An 18764-nucleotide genomic window follows, 5' to 3' on the forward strand; every position below is an offset into this window, starting at 1 on the left:
TGTGTGTGTGTGTGTGTGTGTGTGTGTGTGTGTGTGTGTGTGTGTGTGTATGTATGTGTGTGTATACGGTGTGTGTGGCAACCTGTGGGGGAAGAAACAGATATTGTAAACACGGCTGTAAATCAGAGCCTGCTCTCATCTGTTTAACCAGGGACTATGTTCGCACTCAGAAACTGCGCAGCAGACACACACACACACACACACACACACACACACACACACACACACACACACACACACACACACACACACACACACACTGATGCCCTGCCCTGGCGGCTTGCAGCCATGCCAGCTGCATGTTGGGTGACTTGGCACGTGCTGGTGGAGTTCGACTGCAGATTAGGACAGGCCGAGGCACTGCTTGGCTTCTACTCCCTGTTCTGCAGGTGGGACCTTGTAAAGGATTAAGTGGAAACAGGGAGAGCTTGTTGGTTCCACATCAGAGTAAGGGTAAATCACATGGTTTAGGAGGACAGAGGGAGATACATGTGGCCAGTGTGCGTGTGTGTGTGTGTGTGTGTGTGTGTGTGTGTGTGTGTGTGTGTGTGTGTGTGTGTGTGTGTGTGTGTGTGTGTGTGTGTGTGTGTGTGTGTGTGTGTAAGAGAGGGATATGAGTGTACATCTCGGCCAGAAAAAGACTGCTCCCTCACCAAGGCCATGGACAGTACAGTTTTTCTGTGTGTGTGTGTGTGTGTGTGTGTGTGTGTGTGTGTGTGTCTGTGTGTGTGTTTATGTGCACATGTGCATGCCTGTGTTTATATATGTTGGTGTACATACATGTGTGTGTCTTTATGTATGTCACTTTCATTGCCATTGAGGGTCTGAAAGAGAGGGGAAAGGTCGTGAGAATTAGGGAGTACCTAACTACTCAGTCACCATGGGTGGTGCTGGATGTGTGTGAATGTTTGTGTGTGTGTGTGTGTGTGTGCGTGTGTGTGTGTGTGTGTGTGTGTGTGTGTGTGTGTGTGTGTGTGTGTGTGTGTGTGTGTGAATGTTTGTGTGCACGTTCGTGTGTGATCATGTTGGAGTGTGTGTGTGTGTGTGTGTGTGTGTGTGTGTGTGTGTGTGTGTGTGTGTGTGAATGTTTCTGTGCACATTCATGTGTTTGATCATGTTGGAGTGTTTGCCTGTATGTGTGTGTGTGGGTGTGTGTGTGTTTGTGTGTGTGTGTGTCAGTGCGAGTACATGTTTGTGCCTATGCATCCATTCCACACGTGTGTGTGTATGGGAGCGCACGTTTCAGCGGGAGGAAGTGCCCCAGCCCCTGCGTCTCCTGATTGTGCTCCCTCTGTAGCCCGGCCCAGCCCGGCCCAGCCCATCCCTCTGGGAGCCCAGGCCCATTACAAAAGGCCAGGGTGAGGAAATGCCTGCACCCCCTCCTCCCTCCCTCCCTCCCTCCCTCCCTCATCCCCCTCTCTTCTTCTCAAGAACATTCTTCTTCCCCTGAGTCAGATACGACACAGCCCTCCGCTCCGCTCCACTCTGGGCTAATCCACTCCTCCTGCCTCTCTCCAGCCCCTGTTCTGTTTATGCACTAAAGACCTGACTTCCTAACAAGGCAAAGGCTGACAGAGGCCATGGAGTTGCTGTTTTCACACCCAATATGGCAGTCCTCCTCCTTCTCCTCCTGCCGACCCTCCCCCCTCCCCCCTCCCCCCTCCTCCTCCGCACTGTACTCTGGAGAGTTTGTACAGTCATGGCTCATGTGCGCAGAAACGTGCTTAGGTTGGAGAGCACGGGCCTGCGGGTTTGAGCTGTCTGCCCCACTGGGAAGGGGGAGGGGGAGGGGGAAGGGGAGGGGGGGGGGAATGGGGTCGCGAGTCCCTGCGTTCTGCTCTGAGTGGTTTGCTTGACCGTCCTGTGAGATGAAAGGCAGACTGGTCAGACGAGTGTATGAGGCGAACGAGGGGACGAAGTGGCTGGAGTGTTTGGAATGATTTCCCACAACTCCTTCAGCACTAAACAGATGAGGATGAAGCCCAATAGCTGTCTTTACCCAGTCTTCAGAGAGAGCATTAAAAAGTTCTCTATACAGATGTTAGGCCTAGCAACAATATTGTCATCGTTATCGCTGTCTGTTCCTGGGGCTGGGCAACAGGGATGTCATTTCTGGAAAAACCTTTGTGAGAGCGTACACACCGCACCATCAGATTTCATGTACTGCATGCCTCGTGGAGTGGAACTCTGATTTGAACGCACCAGAGTGAAGAAGCCTCCATGGCACTGACGTGTTTGGGTTTTGAGCCTTCAGCATCGTAAAGAGCTGTCTAATTAAAGACTGAAACAGTCTGGCTGTCCCCCCCCCCGCCTCTTTTTGAGCCCTCTCAAGCGCATATTTAGACTTTATGCTTAAATATAATGAAACAACATGCCTGCCACGAAGGCTGCAATTATGTAAATTCTCCCCTGACAAGGATGCATACTACTGTTAAAAAGTTAAAAGTTATGCGTTTACCCTCCAGGAGGATGGAAGTGTGCAGTGTAATGACATGAGATTTTGAAATATGGCGAGTTAATTGCGGAAAAGATTTCACAAAGGCTTTATTCCCCCATCCCACTGCTGTTAAAAAAGTAACTCCTCTGGGATCTTGGGTTTCTCAACTCCGCCTCTCAAAGGATGTCGCCATGGCAAATTTATAGTCACTTTCTCCACCGCTTAGTTGCAAAAAGATCTCCAATGAATATATTCCGTCTCTCTCTCCGCTGGGCATGTGTAATGTCCCTGAATGTGTATAATTGGAGTGAAACTAGGGAGCCTGTGCTCTGGGGCTGCTCATTATGTTTTGTCCAGGGAATTGGCTGCACTGGTCGCTGCTCTGTCTCAGCGTCCTTGAAGTCAGCTCAGTGGAAATCAGACGGGCATCAGCTCCGCTGAGCTCCCGGCCCAGAAGGAGGCTCACATGCTAATGAAAATATCCTGCGAAGCCATGAAGTATGTTAGCCCCCGGCCAAAAGCACCTCGAACCCCCCCCCCCCCCCCTCCCCCCCCACACACACCCCTCGCCTTTTTTGATTCACAAAGCCTGGGAACCTTACCCTAAGTGGAGAGGATATGCTGTTTTCAGTCTGTCTCTCAGATGCTAAAGGGGTGACTCAGAAAAAAAAACACAACAATCATAATAAATATTACACTCACGGTCAAAAATGTGATCTGAGGTGGGAAGAAAGCGTTGCATTACGTAGGCCTATAGCGGCGTGCTCCAGAGTAAGCATTCTCCATTTAACTCTGCTTTGAAAAGCCTTCACACAGCTCTCTCAAAGCCTGGTTTGATTCGTGCCTCTTTTGAGGGAATCAGCTGGGGTTGGAACTTTATGACCCGCTGCACCAGGTGTTCTCCCCCGGTGACCGCTATTTGTAGCCACAGTGTGAGTCCGCCGTGAGGGAATGAGGAGGGCGAGGAGAGAGGAGAGAGGAGAGGGGAGAGAGGAGAGAGGAGAGAGGAGAGAGGAGAAGGGCCGGACCGTGGAGAAAGGGGCTTAGACTTCAATGGAGCTGCAGCCACTGTAGTTACTCACTCAGCGCTGAGACCTGGGCGACCCACTCCCTGCCCAGAAACTCAATCCCACCCAGCAGGTGGGTGTGTCTGGGTTGGTGGGTGGCTGTGTTGGAGGGTGGTGGTGGTGAAATTTCATTTCCATGGAAACAAGGGCAGGAGCTCTTGTATAAGGCCTCTGTTAGAGAGGCTCCTCCCGCTTTGGGTAAGGGCAGAAGGAACAGTGTGTGTGTGTGTGTGTGTGTGTTTGGATGGCTGCCGCTACCTGGGGCTCAACCACCTGGGCAATGGTCACTGGCACTCTTTCTCCGTGTTCTCTCACCTCACCTGTGAGAATATATGGGTGGCTGGCTCCTTCTCTTCACAGACACACACGCTGTGTGCTTTATGTAGGAAACACAATCAGACACACCAGCCGTCGCACCCTGCAGGGCCCCAGTGCAGAGAGCATCTTGGGGAGCCATCGCACTGATGAGCTGCAGACAGCTGGGGCTCCAGATTGGGTAAAAAAGGATCATTCAGGCCCAGTGAAGGCTCCAGACTCACAGCGAGAGCACCGCCCCTGAGCCCAGAGCCTGTGAGCAGAAACATGCTGTCTGGTCCCAGACCGCTGGGCAACATCACTGCCCTTAAAGAAAATAATATTTGACTTTGACCTGAGGGTAAACAAGTTGTGGAACTTGGCCACAGCCCTGCACTTGAATAGCCTTGTTTGGTTAGTTCCACATCCCATTTCATTATGCAGTGCCACGGTTGGGTGTTAATGTTTGCCAAGGTATTAAGTATTTAATGTTAAATTGCATTGCTGACAAAAAAAAGGAAAGTGGAGCTAAACACATTTTTTGTCTCTCTCTGTTTCTTTTGCAGTGTGCCGGTTAACGTGCCATAAGAAATGTGAGGTGAAGGTAAGAATCATTTAAAATCATTTTTAACTTACTGACTTATTGGCTCATTGCAATCAAAAAGAATGCAGCTTGATAACAGCGATTTGCTATGAGGTTAAAATCACAAAGTTATGTTTTCTTGGGAACGTGCCCATTTGCAAGGTCCTTTTAAAAATGTTCATGTCTGCTAGGCTTTCGGATTCTTTGTTTAGCCATCCAATGCATTCCCCCCCCCCCCCCCTTTTCTTTAAAAGCGAGCGAATCTTATCAAAAAGGAAATACTGTGTTGATGATGGGGACGAATACTCTGGAACAAGGCTCCGTGGTTTGGAAATCTGAAGAATCTCAAAACAAGTGCACGTTGTCCCGGCATATGTTTAGTTTGGCCGAACCCCCGCCTGTCGATGATCAACTGACTCTAAAAATAAACCCATGCTACATTTCGTCTTCGAGGTTCTCTATGTGCCACTTGTGTTTTGAAGCATGGGAGCATGGAGAGGCCAGATGAGCTGACTAGAGTGAGTTTTAGGTGGAGCGTGGAGAGGCAAGATGAGCTGACTAGAGTGAGTTTTAGGGGGAGCGTGGAGGGGCAGGATGAGCTGACTAGAGTGGGTTTTAGGTGGAGCTCTGGCTTTGTTTGTATGTATGGTGACGGAGTGGGAATGGGCGTGAGGTTGGCATTAAAAAACAAACAGTGAAAGGTGTTGTCAGACCTCCATCTGGCAGCCATTATTGGGCTGGTGGTGGTTTGATTGGGTGGGGGTAGAGAGGCTGGGGGAAGGCAGCCGCCACTACCCACTGCGCTGCTCTAGCCCGCCTCTTCAGGAAATACCAAGGGTGCGAGGTTCACTCAGGAAGGGTATGCCCAAACCCTCGGGTCCATAGGGGTTTTAAGGTAACGGTTGGCACTGTTGTTTATTTGTTGCAAGCTGCAAACTGTAGGGCTGCAGTGTGTATACAGGACCTCCACAGGTCTCTTATCTTGCAGTGTCCCCTTACCCAAAGATTAAGGCTTCATTTGCCAGACACTCACACCTAAACAAATATACACTGTTTCCACCAAATCAATCTATGCACAGATTATGAAAACGGAAATTGTATCATGCATGATTGGAAGTGATGGGGTCTGAATTGGTGGAAGCTGAGCTATAGGAAAAGCCAACTTTCTTTGTGTTGTCTTAGTACTCATTGTGTTTGCCATGGAACACAGCTCAACGTTTTGTGTAGAAAGCTTTGGGCGGTGATGTGATGATTATCAATTTATGAAGTTACGGTTTATTATTTCAAACTACCTCTTTACCTGCCTCACATTTGAAATCACCTCTCAATCTAACATAACCTTTAAACCTGATTCCGCAATTCCTTCTTTGGTGGAAAACGAGACCATTGCTAAAATAAAAGGGAACGCGGAGAGCAAGTCTGATCACAATCAGAGTTCAGTCAAGCCAGCATCACCCAAGGGCAAGCTCCTCGGAATAGAATTCGTTATTGAAGAAATGAATGGGATGGGAGCCATTCCTCCCTCTGCGCTGAGCTAGTCACATATGATCTTCCCCATTCGGAATCCGAGTGGGTAATCATTCAAGCCTCGACAGTTTCCACACTGTCTTGCTACATTATAAATCTCTATTTCCATATTTAGATAAGACTCACACATGGCCCCTGCGTAACCTCTCCCACTAAAAACAAATGCTCAGACCACTGGTGTAACTCAGACAGGCCCTGACCTTGTGACTTGCCCAGGTTCCCGATGATGGATGTGGGGACTTAGCAAACAGCACCTGAGCACAGATATGACTTCATCCGGAGACTAAGAGTGAACTGTTTCTGCTTTAGAAAAATAGCACGGGATCATTTGTGCCTCAAATGCCATTAAGTCTTATTATTGAAAATGTTATGGTTTTGGAAAATGACTTGATTTTGAATCTCCTGCTTCTATTTGCATGTTTTTTTAAGTGTAGGCATAGCATTCTCAACACAAGGAGTCACACAGGCCTCTTTATGCCTGTGTTCCCCTCCAGAGGTGCAGGAAGTTGACTGAATTGAGTAATCCGCTCACGGAAGCCTTACAGTAGATTCGAATCTCGGCAGTCTCATGCAAAGTGGAAAACGGCATGAATGTGAATATGTCCCACATGAACGCTATAAAAACACCGGAGAAAGGTAAAAGCAGGCTCTGGCCTGGGCACTCTTTCCAGGTCACACAGTTCACTCGGGAGGTAGCCAAAGCGTCCCTCTCCACCAGATCTCAAACTCCCGTAGATTCCTGAAAGGCTGCAGCGCCTAACTAGTGCTATTTTGTTCCCCTCATTACCTTAAGCCTCAAGAAAAAAAAATATGTTTTTTTGCCTTGACACCATAACCTGGTTTCACGAGTAGCCTGGGATAAGTGCATTGCGTTACAGTTCATGAAGGGTTCGGCGCTTTGCCTTGGATCGTTGGCAGGCAAGTCTGAGAGCGAAGACGGCGGGGCTGGACTTGATTTGCATTCCCGAAAAGAGGCTGGAAAATGAAGTGTCTGTCTCTGGGTGATCGTTAATATAGGTAAGAGAGGTTAAGTGGGAGACTAAATTATTCATTAGACTCCGAGTCCCGTAGCAAGCCGCTTGAAGGAGGTGTTGTGAGCCACATAAGATGCGTGCAGGGAGGAAGCACATTAGGACGTGGCTGCTCCTCTGCTCCTCTGCTTCCCCCCCATATGCTGGCTGGACGTGCACTCTGTGTTGCATTTTGTTATGAAATTGCCTCGAGCTGAAAGAAAAATGTGCTCCATGTCTGAGAACCATTCCCTCTAAAACTCTCCATGGGCCTCCATGCGGCCTCTGTACAAGTTGGTTGCAATCTCTCCATTGGTAATGCTATTATCTTTAAAGTGTGCATAGTTATGCTGCATCTGCGCTGTTTAAGGACACAGAGTCCGACCACAGCCCTCATTACTGCAGAGGACATTCAGCAGAAGCTCTGACTGACCATTGCCATCGCACGGCAAAGTGACTCAGCATCATGCGAAAGGACATTCGGCAGTAGTGCTGACTGACCATTGCCATCGCACGGCAGGGTGACTCAGCATCATGCGAAAGGCAACTTGTTGTCCTCTTTCTCCACTTCAAGCCTGCGATGTGGAAACCGAGGCAACGGGCCCCATAGGTTTTTTTTCGGGCCCCAAAAAAAAGCATGTTTTTGGAAGGAAACTACTGTACGCTCTCAGAGTAATGAGCAGCGAGGGAGGGCCTGAGAAACGGCACCGTGAGAGAACAGGCCATAGGTTGTCTCCAATCATCACGTTACTCCTGTGTCTCTGACTCGTAGTCTCAGACTCTGCTCGTGATGAGGAATATATTTTCATGACTTCTCTACAACCCCCCCACCCAAACGTCCATCTCGACTCTTGCCTAGACCAAATAAAAATTGTGCTATTGTTTGGACTGGCAGAACGTCGCCTCTACGGTTTTAATACTGTCTCTGCGACGCCTCAATCCATTTCCTTCGGCGCTGTGGGGCCCACTCTTAGATTGGGTTTCTGCCGACTGCCCGCCGCTAATGATAGACTTATGACCTCGCCGTGTTTATTGTCCTTGCCTCTGCAGGAGCTGTAGCTGTGCCGGCCTCTCTGCCTGATGTGGTAGGGGCTGTGGGGACGGAGTCCACCAAGCCAAGTTACTGTATGTTTGGGTCTGTTGCTCTTGCTTTTGTTTTGCTTTTGGAGGTTTGGCAGTTAGGGGGAATGACATCGAATATGGTATTGGTACAACACTCACCCCTGTGGTGGTGTGAAGCGCTAGGAGCTAGAGGTCATTTGGAAATCACTGGACACTAGATTCAAGAAGTACCAAAGCGGTCGGCGTTGTGTAGAGAGGGAGAGCATCTGCCTGTAGAGTGACTCAGACGGGCTTGATTGTGGTGAGACTCTTGGGTGGGAGACTGTGACTCAGTCTGACAGGAGGAGGCCAGATCCCATCCCAGCCTCTTTGGTGCCGTCAACACGTGTGTCCGGCATGGGTGGGGTGGGTTCCACAGCTATGCCCAGAGGTGCAGGAGATTGCCAACAGGGACTTGAGTTTTGCCAATGGGCCTCAGAATCAAGGACTCAGAGGCACCAATGACAGAACTCTCAGAGGAGCCACAGGCTCATGAGTCACAGTTTTGTTTTCCTCCCAGAAAAGACACTTGTTACCATAGATGTCTGTTATGGTCAACAAATCGTCCTCATACTAAAATACACTCTGCCTCCCCTAGAGAGGCTCTAGTAATTTTCCAGTCCTCAGCCTCAGAGAACTCAGCCTGGTCCCACACCTCTTCGGCTCTCCTGACCAGCACCGGGTTTCTGAGTGTTCCTCAGAGAAAACAGCCTGGTCCCACACCTCCTCGGCTCTCCTGACCAGCACCGGGTTTCTGAGTGTTCCTCAGAGATCAGAGACAGGCTATAAACCCTGAAACCAACGGTTGGACGTGGCGCCTGTTCCACATGTTTCCCCACAGACACATGAAAGAAGAAAGAAATCTTCACCGCCTCATCTCTCTCTTTCTCTCTCTCTCTCTCTCTCTCTCTCTCTCTCTCTCTCTCTTTCTCTCTCTCTCTCTCTCTTCTCCCTTCCTCCCCCTCCTGCTGGCATGAGAACAGCATACTGGCATTATTTCATGGTTTTTACTGCCCCCATGGTTTTGACACCTCCAGAGACCACAGCCCTCCGAGTGGTGCTTTGAGCGTGCTGCAGTCTGTTTGTCATGGCTTGTCTTCCACTCACCTGGAGAACAGTGTGTGATTTACCCATCTGTTCGTCTGCAGCCCAACACTTTTCACCTACTAAATGTGGACTCGAGCTGGTTCACTAACATTGAGGCGTATGGAAATGTAATTAAAAGGGGCAAGAAAAAAAAAAGGGCTCACCGCAAGGCTAAAGACAGCAGACCAATTTGTATTGCTATCAACCTGGATGCGCCGGCTCTTACCGAGATTAGACTTTGATAAGTGAGAGTGGCTCAGCACTGTGGTGAAAGGGTAATAATCTAATTGTCCTTCAGGGAGGCTGCCTCTGTAAAGGGTAGAGCAGAGGGAGAGAGACGGGGAGGGAGGGAGGGAGGGAGGGCGGAGGCTTGTGTTGTTGTTATTGTTGTCGGGGAGTGTGCCTTGTGAAGTTTGGAAGCATGGGAATACATTAGCATGCTAGGTGGAGTTTGTCAGTGGTTGGAAGGAAGTGTGTGTGTTGGCTTGGCCCCGGTGAGCAGTTGTGCTCCTGTGCTGGGGTGCGTCCTTACACAGCTCTCTCCTGCTGAGATCCACCGCACTGGTGCTGCCCGCTGCTCTCTAACACGGAGGACTCTGGACCTGAAGTCAGACTGCTGCTCTTCCCGCTCTCTGATTTGGGCCAAATCAGGTAGGCATTTTATGGCAGACAATGGCAAGATTGAAGAGCTCTTTAGACTGTTGGATGGGGGTGGTGGGGGTAATCAAAATAGCGTTATCTCTTGTTTAGTTTGAGATAACTGAGTTGAATGTTAAGGAGTTCTAGTTATGTAACCATTTATGGGAGGGGAAAAAAAAAGTGTTGTTAAGTCTGTGTGTTGTGTTTGTTTGTATCTATTCATTATCAACACCCAGTTTTATGGAGCCAAATTTCACGTGTTCCTGCATAGCGCGTCTCGGTGCTTTTCTCAGTCTTGCGGCACGTCTGCAGATCCGCTCTATGATAAGTCACGGCTCATTTCCGATCTTGTTAATGCCGTGGGCCTCGCTCTCCTTAAGTGGATTCGTTTTACCCGCCCCTGCTCTGTGTTCAAACTATGCAGAAAGGAGAGGGAGAGAGAAAGAGAGAGAGAAAGAGATGTAGAGAGTCTAGGAGCAGGATGGGTGTTCACACCCCCACACAGCTCGTAGTGTGGGCTGGGAAGGACGGCAGCACTCCCCCTCCTAGAGGTCCCGACGTCTCTCACCCCCAGACCCCCGGCAGCATCTCCCCTCTGGGTTCCTGGGCCTTCTCAGCGCCTGCGTCTGCCGATCGGAAAACTCGCTTTGGAAGGGAAAGAGAAAGAGAGAAGAGTTTGTCATTAAGGGTGATTTATTGCCGGAGCATAATTGAAAAGCTGTCTTTTTTTTCTAGAATATGGGCGAAGTGGTTTTAATCTTCTCATGGGGTGTAGGCTAGAATCTGGGTTTGGCATGGAAATTGGGGCGAGCACAGGGGATTTCACTCACAAAAGCGGGGTTTAGAGAGACAGAGGCAGAGAGAGTAGCAGAAAGCAGGGGAGAGAGAGAGAGAGAAAGAAAGAGAGTGGGGAAGACAGAGAGAAGTAGGAGGAGGAGGGGAACTATTTGGCAGTGGCGGACACGGTTCAGACTCCTCTGTTTCCCTCTCGGCTGCCCAGAGTCCTCCCCTCCTGGCCCGGGCCCCAGTCCCAGGCTCTAGTTCGCCTTTGTGCTGCGCAGGTTTTCACGTCCACAGACCCTGCAATGCGCTCCCTGTCCTCCCCACCCCTCGCCCCAACAATGCCTTCACACACTGGACTGCCTCCTATCAGGGCGTGCCCATCGGCTCTCATGGAACCGTTCTCATCCGATTCTCTTCCTGTGGCTGTTGCCGTAGGCGCCTGTCCCCCCACTTAACGTTGGGGTATTTCTGAGGCCAAACAGACCTGTTTGTGGACCTGACCCCCTCTGTTTTTTTGCTTTGTGTATAAAATTGTCAAATGAAAGAAAGCTGTCAAAAAATCAAGACATCTGAGAATAGAATCTGTAAACTTCCTTCTCTTGTGATTGCTGCTTGTGTGTGCTGCAGTAGACTGAGGGGAGTGAGACTTCCTGCTGTTCAGGAAATGGTGTGAAACTGTTCTCGATGGGAGGGAGAGTGTGTGTCTGTGTATGACTCTGTGTGTGTGTGTGTGTGTGTGTGTGTGTGTGTGTGTGTGTGTGTGTGTGTGTGTGTGTGTCTGTGTATGACTCTGTGTGTGTGTGTGTGTGTGTGCATCTGGTTGTGGAGGTGGGTGAAAAGGCTGCAGAAAAAAAGGAGAGAAAGTGTCCTTTACGTAAATCTCCAGGTCCCTCATTCCCTGTCGCCTGTCCAAATGAACAGCCTGGACGATTTATCTTCGATTTAAATTCAATTAGAAGTCACAGGACATGGCTTTCTTGTCCAAAACTTTCCTTTTTTACTTTGTTCTGAACATAACAAGAAGGATTTCATTGGCTCAAAATGAATCAGATGGATTGTTATTGATCTTGTTGAATTGGGTTTTTCTTTTGTGGATGGGGGAAGGGCATTATGATATTATCTGGGCTGTTCCATCTGTTCCCCGACCATTTGATATTTCCAGACAATGCAATTATAAAGTCATCTGTTCATCTGTTGGGTAGCGCTCTGGTCTAAACAGATAAAAGCTTCATGCTTCATTGGTCACAGTTTTGGTCAGCTGTTTGTATCCTCATCCATTACACTTCTTCCATACCCAGAAGACCCTGCGTGTGTGTGTGTGTGTGTGTGTGTGTGTGTGTGTGTGTGTGCGTGTGTGTTACAAATGGTATGTCAGTGTTGCTCATGAACCACATGAACATTTGCCCTCTTTTCAGTCCCTCCGTGGGGAAATACCGTATGGGGTATATATTGCACACCACATCCGTGGGTCCCCATCAAGGCTGGTATGCGTATTTTGTTGACGTTACCTTGTACCCGGTGTTTCATCGTATAGAATGGCAGTGCGTAATGGTCTGACCCCACACACCCCCTGCTCTCCAGGGCGAGGGCAATTTGTCAGGGAGGGGGAAGGTAAATCTCCAATGATTAGCTGGGTCATGGGGGGGGCTATTTTGGGAGTAATGCAATCCTCACTGCACGAGTATGGAAGGAAGAGTTTTTTTCCCTCTTTTTTCTTTTTTTTTTCTGTAAAAAGAGTGTATGACATGGTCGTTTGTAAAGCGGGCTCACAGCACAGATGGTGCGCTGCATCATGGGGGTGTGAAGGATTTGGGGTTCAACTTAGATGATGGGAAGAGCCCCTCTCTGCACTCGGTGCATACTGCTGGCTCTTCTCCCCCTCGTAAAACACAAACAGTCCCACGGTCCTCTGCAGACAAGTGTACACGGCCCATGCCTAAGGTCGGCCGGCTGGGAATGGAGACCTTTGTTCAGGCCCCTCCAGGGTGAGGCTGACCCAAAACATCCAGCGCTCCTTTAAATGGCCTCTCCCATAGGAGCTTTTGATAACAGCATCGTGGACAGACACGTCCCACGTGACACCCGGCTGATATGGGAAACCAGTGGACATTCGGGGGGGTACCGGGGTTCTCGCTCGCTCTCGCTCTCGCCCCCGTCTCAGCAGCAGCGGCCCTGGGGTTGGCCCTGACGAGCTGCCCCCTCTCTCTCCTGGGGAGAGCTGCTGAGTGGCTGTGGAGGGGAGCGCGAGACGGGGCTGTTTGAACACAAGCTCCGGGGGTGATAAGCCTGCTCAGTGAAAGCGAGCCCATGAAAGCAGATCATTAGCTCTTTTAAAGTGCCCAGCAGCTTAAGACCTGACTCCATTTGGCTCGTGGTCCCGCAGTGTAAGAATTATGGCTGTAGGGTTTGCACACTATTTCTTTACACACTGTCACAGGGTGGCCACTCAGTTACACAAAAACACCATTCCAATTACCAGTGAGTTTTTTTTTTTTTATCTCTCTTCTTGTTCACTCTCCGTGCCACGAGCTTAGATACAGTCGGGAAAACAAACAGAGACGCCCAACCTTTGGCAAGATGGAGCAATCAAGACACTGGAAAGAATGTAAACACCAGGCCAAGTGAGTAACAGTATGAAGCATTAGTCTCTGGTGGAAGGGTAGAGCCGCGGATGGAGGGAAAAGAAGGGAAACATTGAGAGGGAGAGAGAGAGAGAGAGAGGGAGAGAGAGAAAGAGAGAGAGAGAGAGAGAGAGCGAGAGAGAGAGAGAGAGGGAGGGAGAGAGAGAGAGGGCAGAATGAGGCAATCTGCAGCAATCCCACAAAGCATGATTGGAAGCAGACAGCTGTGGTGGACAATGACATGGCCAAAGTGATTTGGTGTTTTGGAAGCATTTCACTGAATTTAAACCTCACGGATAGAACCTCAAAAAAAGGCTTTTTGTAACTCATATCATCATTGGAGGTTGAGTTTGACAACTACTATTTCTTGGAGGAAAGAGTCTGAAATGTATTAGTAGTTAGAGAGGAGTTTTCTTGGAGTGACTAATAGATTTGATACAGATATGCAGGGGAATACAGTTACAGTTACAGCTCGGCTTTGAGAGTCAGACTAGTCTCTAACTGCCTCCAAACACATGGTCACCCTGACACCCTGCATGAGTTGTGTTTTGTCTTCTCCCAGCATGCCCCACCCCACTGCGTTCCACACGCGGTGGGTCATGACAGCGGGACGGAGCTAAGGCGGTGCGGCGGGGTCTGTGTGTGCTGGGAAAGGTCCTGAGTCAGCCCAGGGAGAGCCTCCTCTCCTCTGAGGGCCAGCAGCTGCAGCGCTGCTCCCCCTCCAGACGGGCTCGTCTGTCTGAGACCCGTCTGACATCCCCACTTGATTAGGAATCGACTCATCAGCAGAATTCCTGCAGACTCACGCTGCCATGTCAGTAATCCAATACGGAGAGAGGAAGAGAGAGAGAGAGAGAGAGAGAGAGAGAGAGAGAGAAGGAGAGACAGACAGAGAGACAGACAGACAGACAGAGAGACAGAGAGACAGAGAGAGAGAGAGAGAGAGAGAGAGAGAGAGAGAGAGAGAGAGAGAGAGAATTGCTCATTATTGCATTTGCCAGTTCATGGCGAGTGGGGAGCCAAATCCTTGCCTCTTTGACAAAATCCGGAAATGTCTATCCTGTGGTAAATATTTACGCTGGTGATTAGTGTATTTGCATATGCATCTGCAGAAATCTAATATGTGGATGTGAAGTAGCCTCTGTAGAGGTTCCATGTTTAGTTAAACTGTTAACTCAATATTTTATGTAAGTGTGTGTGTGTGTGTGTGTGTGTGTGAGAGAGATCAAATACCCCATGTTATACAATTTTGAGGTCTTTTTTTCCGGTTTTTGAAGTGGAGACCTCACACACTGGTACCAGTGCTATCAATGTTGCAGAAGGTTTCATGGGGTTACGATATAGATCCTCTCCTTTCTCAGTTGAGACGCCTTCAGAGGTTTTGGATTGCAGAATTGCACAATATTCGCTGGTACTCCGCTTGACAGCAATACATCACACCTTCCCATAGATGTGCAGTTTGCATCGATGACATGCTATGGATTTAACATGGTGAACTTAAGCGTTGAGTATGACAGTGCCTGAGCTATGGCAGACAGGCCGTTCCCAGACTGGACGTGTGCTCTCCATATGCACTCTGTGCTCGGAGAGGGGTGAGAGGGGGGAGAGGGGGGAGAGGGGTGGTCCGCTGTGGTAGGCTGCCTGCCCGGCTCCTTACGCTACGCCGCCCCGCTGGAGCTCTGATTGGCCCCTGCGTGTTCCGGCAGGACGTTCCGACCTCCCTCAAGAAGAATCATGTGAGTTGACTTAAGAATCTCTCCGGCTGGAATTCCCAGAATGGCCTGCATAACATAACATGATTCGTGATTCAGTTCTCTTTGTGCTCGCCTCTCTGCACTACTGCACAATGTCCAGCCAGGTATTTGTTATTTTCTTAGCTCTGGCACATTACAGCACACATTAAATATCTACCTGAGGGTTAGTTATGGCCATGTTGATTCTTATTAGAGGTAGCAGCAGGGGCATAATAAAGGGTAATAAAATCCAGGACACAGGAAATATTTCAGACTCATAATATAGCACCACCTCGCCAGGGCACACTGTTCTCATGGATCCGCCGGGTGCAGACACAAACACCTAGAGCCAGGGAAGTTCCCCAAGCATGGGGTCCCATTTTGAGGGCAGCCTAGGTTTTAGTGCAGTGGCGGCGGGCGCGTCTCTTGAAGTGTAGCAAGGAAGCGGATCACCTTGTTGTCCTACCACACCCCTCTCCGCCAGCTTGTCATTAATACCAGATCTCACGGCCGTACCAACATCTGGTTAACACAACGGCAGGAACAGACGCAACAGTCACTTCACTTTGAAGAGGACGTCTCGTGTGTAATTATTTTGGTATTAGCATACAAATAGCTAAGTATTTTCCATTTTTAACACTAACTGTCATGTGTTTTTTTTCAGGACTACCTTAGAAACTGCCTCTGTATATAAAAGGAAATAATGTGTAGTTGCTGTGGTTGATTGCATGTTTTGAGATATGGAAATAAAGAGTCACCACAGAGAAAGGGATTGCTCAGCCTGAGTGATTGAATCAGGTTCACCTCATCCACTGGGCCGTCTCAAGCATGTTTATCACGAACAACAAGATGACATGACGTGTCTTTTGTTAACCATTGCGACCTAAAGCATTTTGACACGATAAACTCACAAACAAATCTCAAGGGTGTATTTTGCGAGCGCGGTCTGTCTATATTGTGTGACTGTACTGATCAAATAACCCCACGCCTACCCACCCTCCACCTTCCTGTGGTAGAAGTGTAGGCTGGGATGGTATAGCAGGGGGGGGGGGTATAGCAGAGGTAATCTGAACACAAGCTCTCGTCTCGGGCCCCAACAGAGAGCACATTGTGCCGCACCGCAAACAGCACTCTTCAAAGAGCCCTTAGCGGCTCCAGTGTCCGTGGTGACTTCCCGCGGGAATCATCTGAGGGAATAACCTGGCCATTGAGAACACTATAGGCTGTGTGAGGTTTTTTTGTATATTTTACTATTAACGGTTTTGTTACACTTTTCATAAACCGCACTGCTATCTGCCAGCGACATCTGAGTTTATTTATGGGCATGAAACAATGTTTTGGGGCTTTGTGGGCCAGTAGTTTTTTAGTTATTTTTTTCAAAAATGTATTTCACCATAATCCAATAATTAAATATGAAGAACATTGTGAAGACATTTGCGGCTGTTTTGTGGTGTATCATGAAAGACAACATAATGATACACCGACAGACAACAGAGGTTGTGTCCTAGCGGACCTCTTTTTATACCCTCAAACTGTTTATGAGATCTCTCGAAAAAGTCACTCAGTCATTTTCGTTTGCCTTTCGATTCCCAAGTTGTATAAATAACCACCGCATAACTTCCCTTCAACCAAAGTTTGTGTTTTTCTTTGTGATTCCCATACCAGACAGAGTTACATGAGGCTTGTCTCCATATATCTGTTAACAGCAAAACATAACCAATCTCATCAATTTTCCTATTATGTTTCATCTGAGCTGGCAGCGGCCGTTCTGTTTGGTACCGACGCGGCTCATAAGTCTCCCTGGTGGGTAAGGGCCGCCCTTCGCCTCTCCCCGAGTGGGGTGACATCCACTGGAAAAACACTCACTCGACGCCATGTGGCCCGCTGAGGTAATTGCTATTTCAAGGGATTAAGGTGGTTTGTTTGATATCCCTGTCAGTGTGCAAAGGAGCGTTAGTGTTGCATAAATAAAGCCAGCGGCGCGGACTGATCTGGAGTCAGTGCCGGCGCGCAGTCCCATGCTGAGCGGCAGGCTGTGCCACTGCTGGGGGGGGGGGGGGGGGCAGGCTTTGAGCTTGTCAACTCATGTTTAACCTGTAAACTGAGAACTTGATAACAACGAGAACAGGGAGGGAGTGAGGGTGAAGGAGGGGATGGAGGAGAGGAGGAGTAGGAGGAGGAGAAGAAGCAGGAGGAGGAGGAGGAGGAGGAGGAGGGAAGGGGCATAGAAACAAGGAAGGGGGGCTTTTGTCTGTCAAATTCAAGTCCAGCCCTCTGAGCTGCTCGGGAATTTCAGCTGTATATACTTTTGGCTGCCTTTTTCCTTTTTTTTGGTTTCTCTCTCTGTCTCCCCCCTCTCTCCTCACATGCATGCTTGCTCACAGTGAGCGAGAGAGAAAGAGAGAGAGAGAGAGAGAGAGAGAGAGAGAGAGTGAGAGTGAGAGTGAGTGAGGGAGGGAGGGAGATTTAGAGAGTGGGAAAGGCGAATAGCAATAGCCCGCAGACAGACTTCCCAGATTTTCGTGCCGCGCGCTCATTCAGTCCTTGGGTGCTTCAGCTCAAGTTGATGCTCCTCTGTGCTCCTGGTTATACATAGAACATATATTTTGGATTGTCTTCTGGTCAGAGTAGAGACAAAGAGAAAGAAGACAGAGTGGTAGAGAGAGAGATAGAAAGGAAGAAAGAAAGTGAAAAAAGCCATTTGTCTTAGACTGAAGCCTGCTGAAGCGAGAGGCACTACTTCGCCCACCTTCTCCTTCACGCTACTTCTCGGATTACCCCGACCTGCGCACCTCCAGGAAGGTGTGTGCGCGTGAGTGTGTGTGTGTGTGTGTCCTGTGTGAGGTCCACCCCTCCCCTCGGCCAGCCAGACGTCTCCGTTCTCTCCTCTGCACTCCTCTGCTCTCCTCTGCTCCCCGGCTCTGCCTCTGCAGCAGAAACAGCAGCAGCAGCAGCAGCAGAATGCGGTGCTAGAGCAGAGGCGCCGGGCTGAAGGATGACCACCGTCTTGTACCAGGTAAGCAGAGGAGAGGGGGCTGCGGTGAGAACTCTCACCTTAGATATGCCAGGAATGTTGAGCCTCTCTCTCTCTTTATCTATCTCTCCATCTCTTGCTCTCTCTCATCGAGGAGTAGTGCTGCCCTTGCAGTTGTTTCTTGCTGCGCTCTCGTTTGCATGTTCTATGTAAAGCCACGGCGAGCCGGTGCCCTAAATGCTCTCAGATGTGAGTAATGAAGGGGAGAGGAGAGTGTGGTCTGGTCTGGGGTGGGTGTAGATGGGGCTCCGCCGAGCTGGAGCGCGTGGGAAGGTTCCTGATGTGCACCAAGATAAAGTTAGAGGCAGAAGTGCTTGACACTGCATGCTGGCGTACGTTTTTGTTACGGAAGTTGTGATTTTGGTGGCTGGAAATATGAATCTATCAGAGCGTACTGACAGAATTGGCACTACATGTTCGATGTTGTATCTAGAAACCCAGTTACTCAGAATTTCATCACATGTTGATAGTGTGATAGGTAATGTTTGAACAGCCAGCAGGATCTTGTTTGTTATATGCAAACTTGAGAGGGAAAGTCACTGCGCAGCTGCCTGGAGTGAGTGCTGATGTGAGCTGTTTAAAGTGCGAGAGTGAGAGAGAGTGAGAGAGAGAGAGTGTGTTGCCCTCGCACACGGCGGGTAGCCTTGACCTCTGATTTGTGACTGGAAGTGGCGCATCCTTCCAGCACGCGCTTCCCTCTCCTCTGGAGCGAATGTGTCTGACAGGAGGCAGCAGTCTTCCTGAGAGCCTTCAACCATAGCTGTTCCCCAGCAGTCTGCCATGGCCAACCACTGGGTCACATCTGTCTATAGCTCCTTCAGAAAGACCCAAATGTGTGTGTGCACTTGG

At 49.4% G+C, this 18764-nt stretch overlaps 1 protein-coding gene across 5 annotated transcripts in view; it reads left to right on the plus strand.

The window, feature by feature from the left end:
* The window catches only part of tns1b (tensin 1b), a 143048-nt gene that overhangs the window by 45321 nt on the left and 78963 nt on the right, over window positions 1–18764 (plus strand). For 3 of the 5 annotated variants that reach the window (XM_031559936.1, XM_031559925.2, XM_031559930.2), the window contains exon 3: window positions 4365–4402. In XM_031559936.1, the coding sequence (XP_031415796.1) occupies window positions 4365–4402 (38 nt within the window). Of the gene's footprint in view, window positions 1–4364; window positions 4403–9503; window positions 9757–17329; window positions 17898–18764 lie in introns of those variants that run through there. The other 2 variants (XM_031559954.2, XM_031559944.2) reach the window with 2 other exon arrangements.

This window comes from Clupea harengus, chromosome 2 (genome assembly GCF_900700415.2).
Source record: "Clupea harengus chromosome 2, Ch_v2.0.2, whole genome shotgun sequence".
Lineage (NCBI taxonomy): Eukaryota > Metazoa > Chordata > Actinopteri > Clupeiformes > Clupeidae > Clupea > Clupea harengus.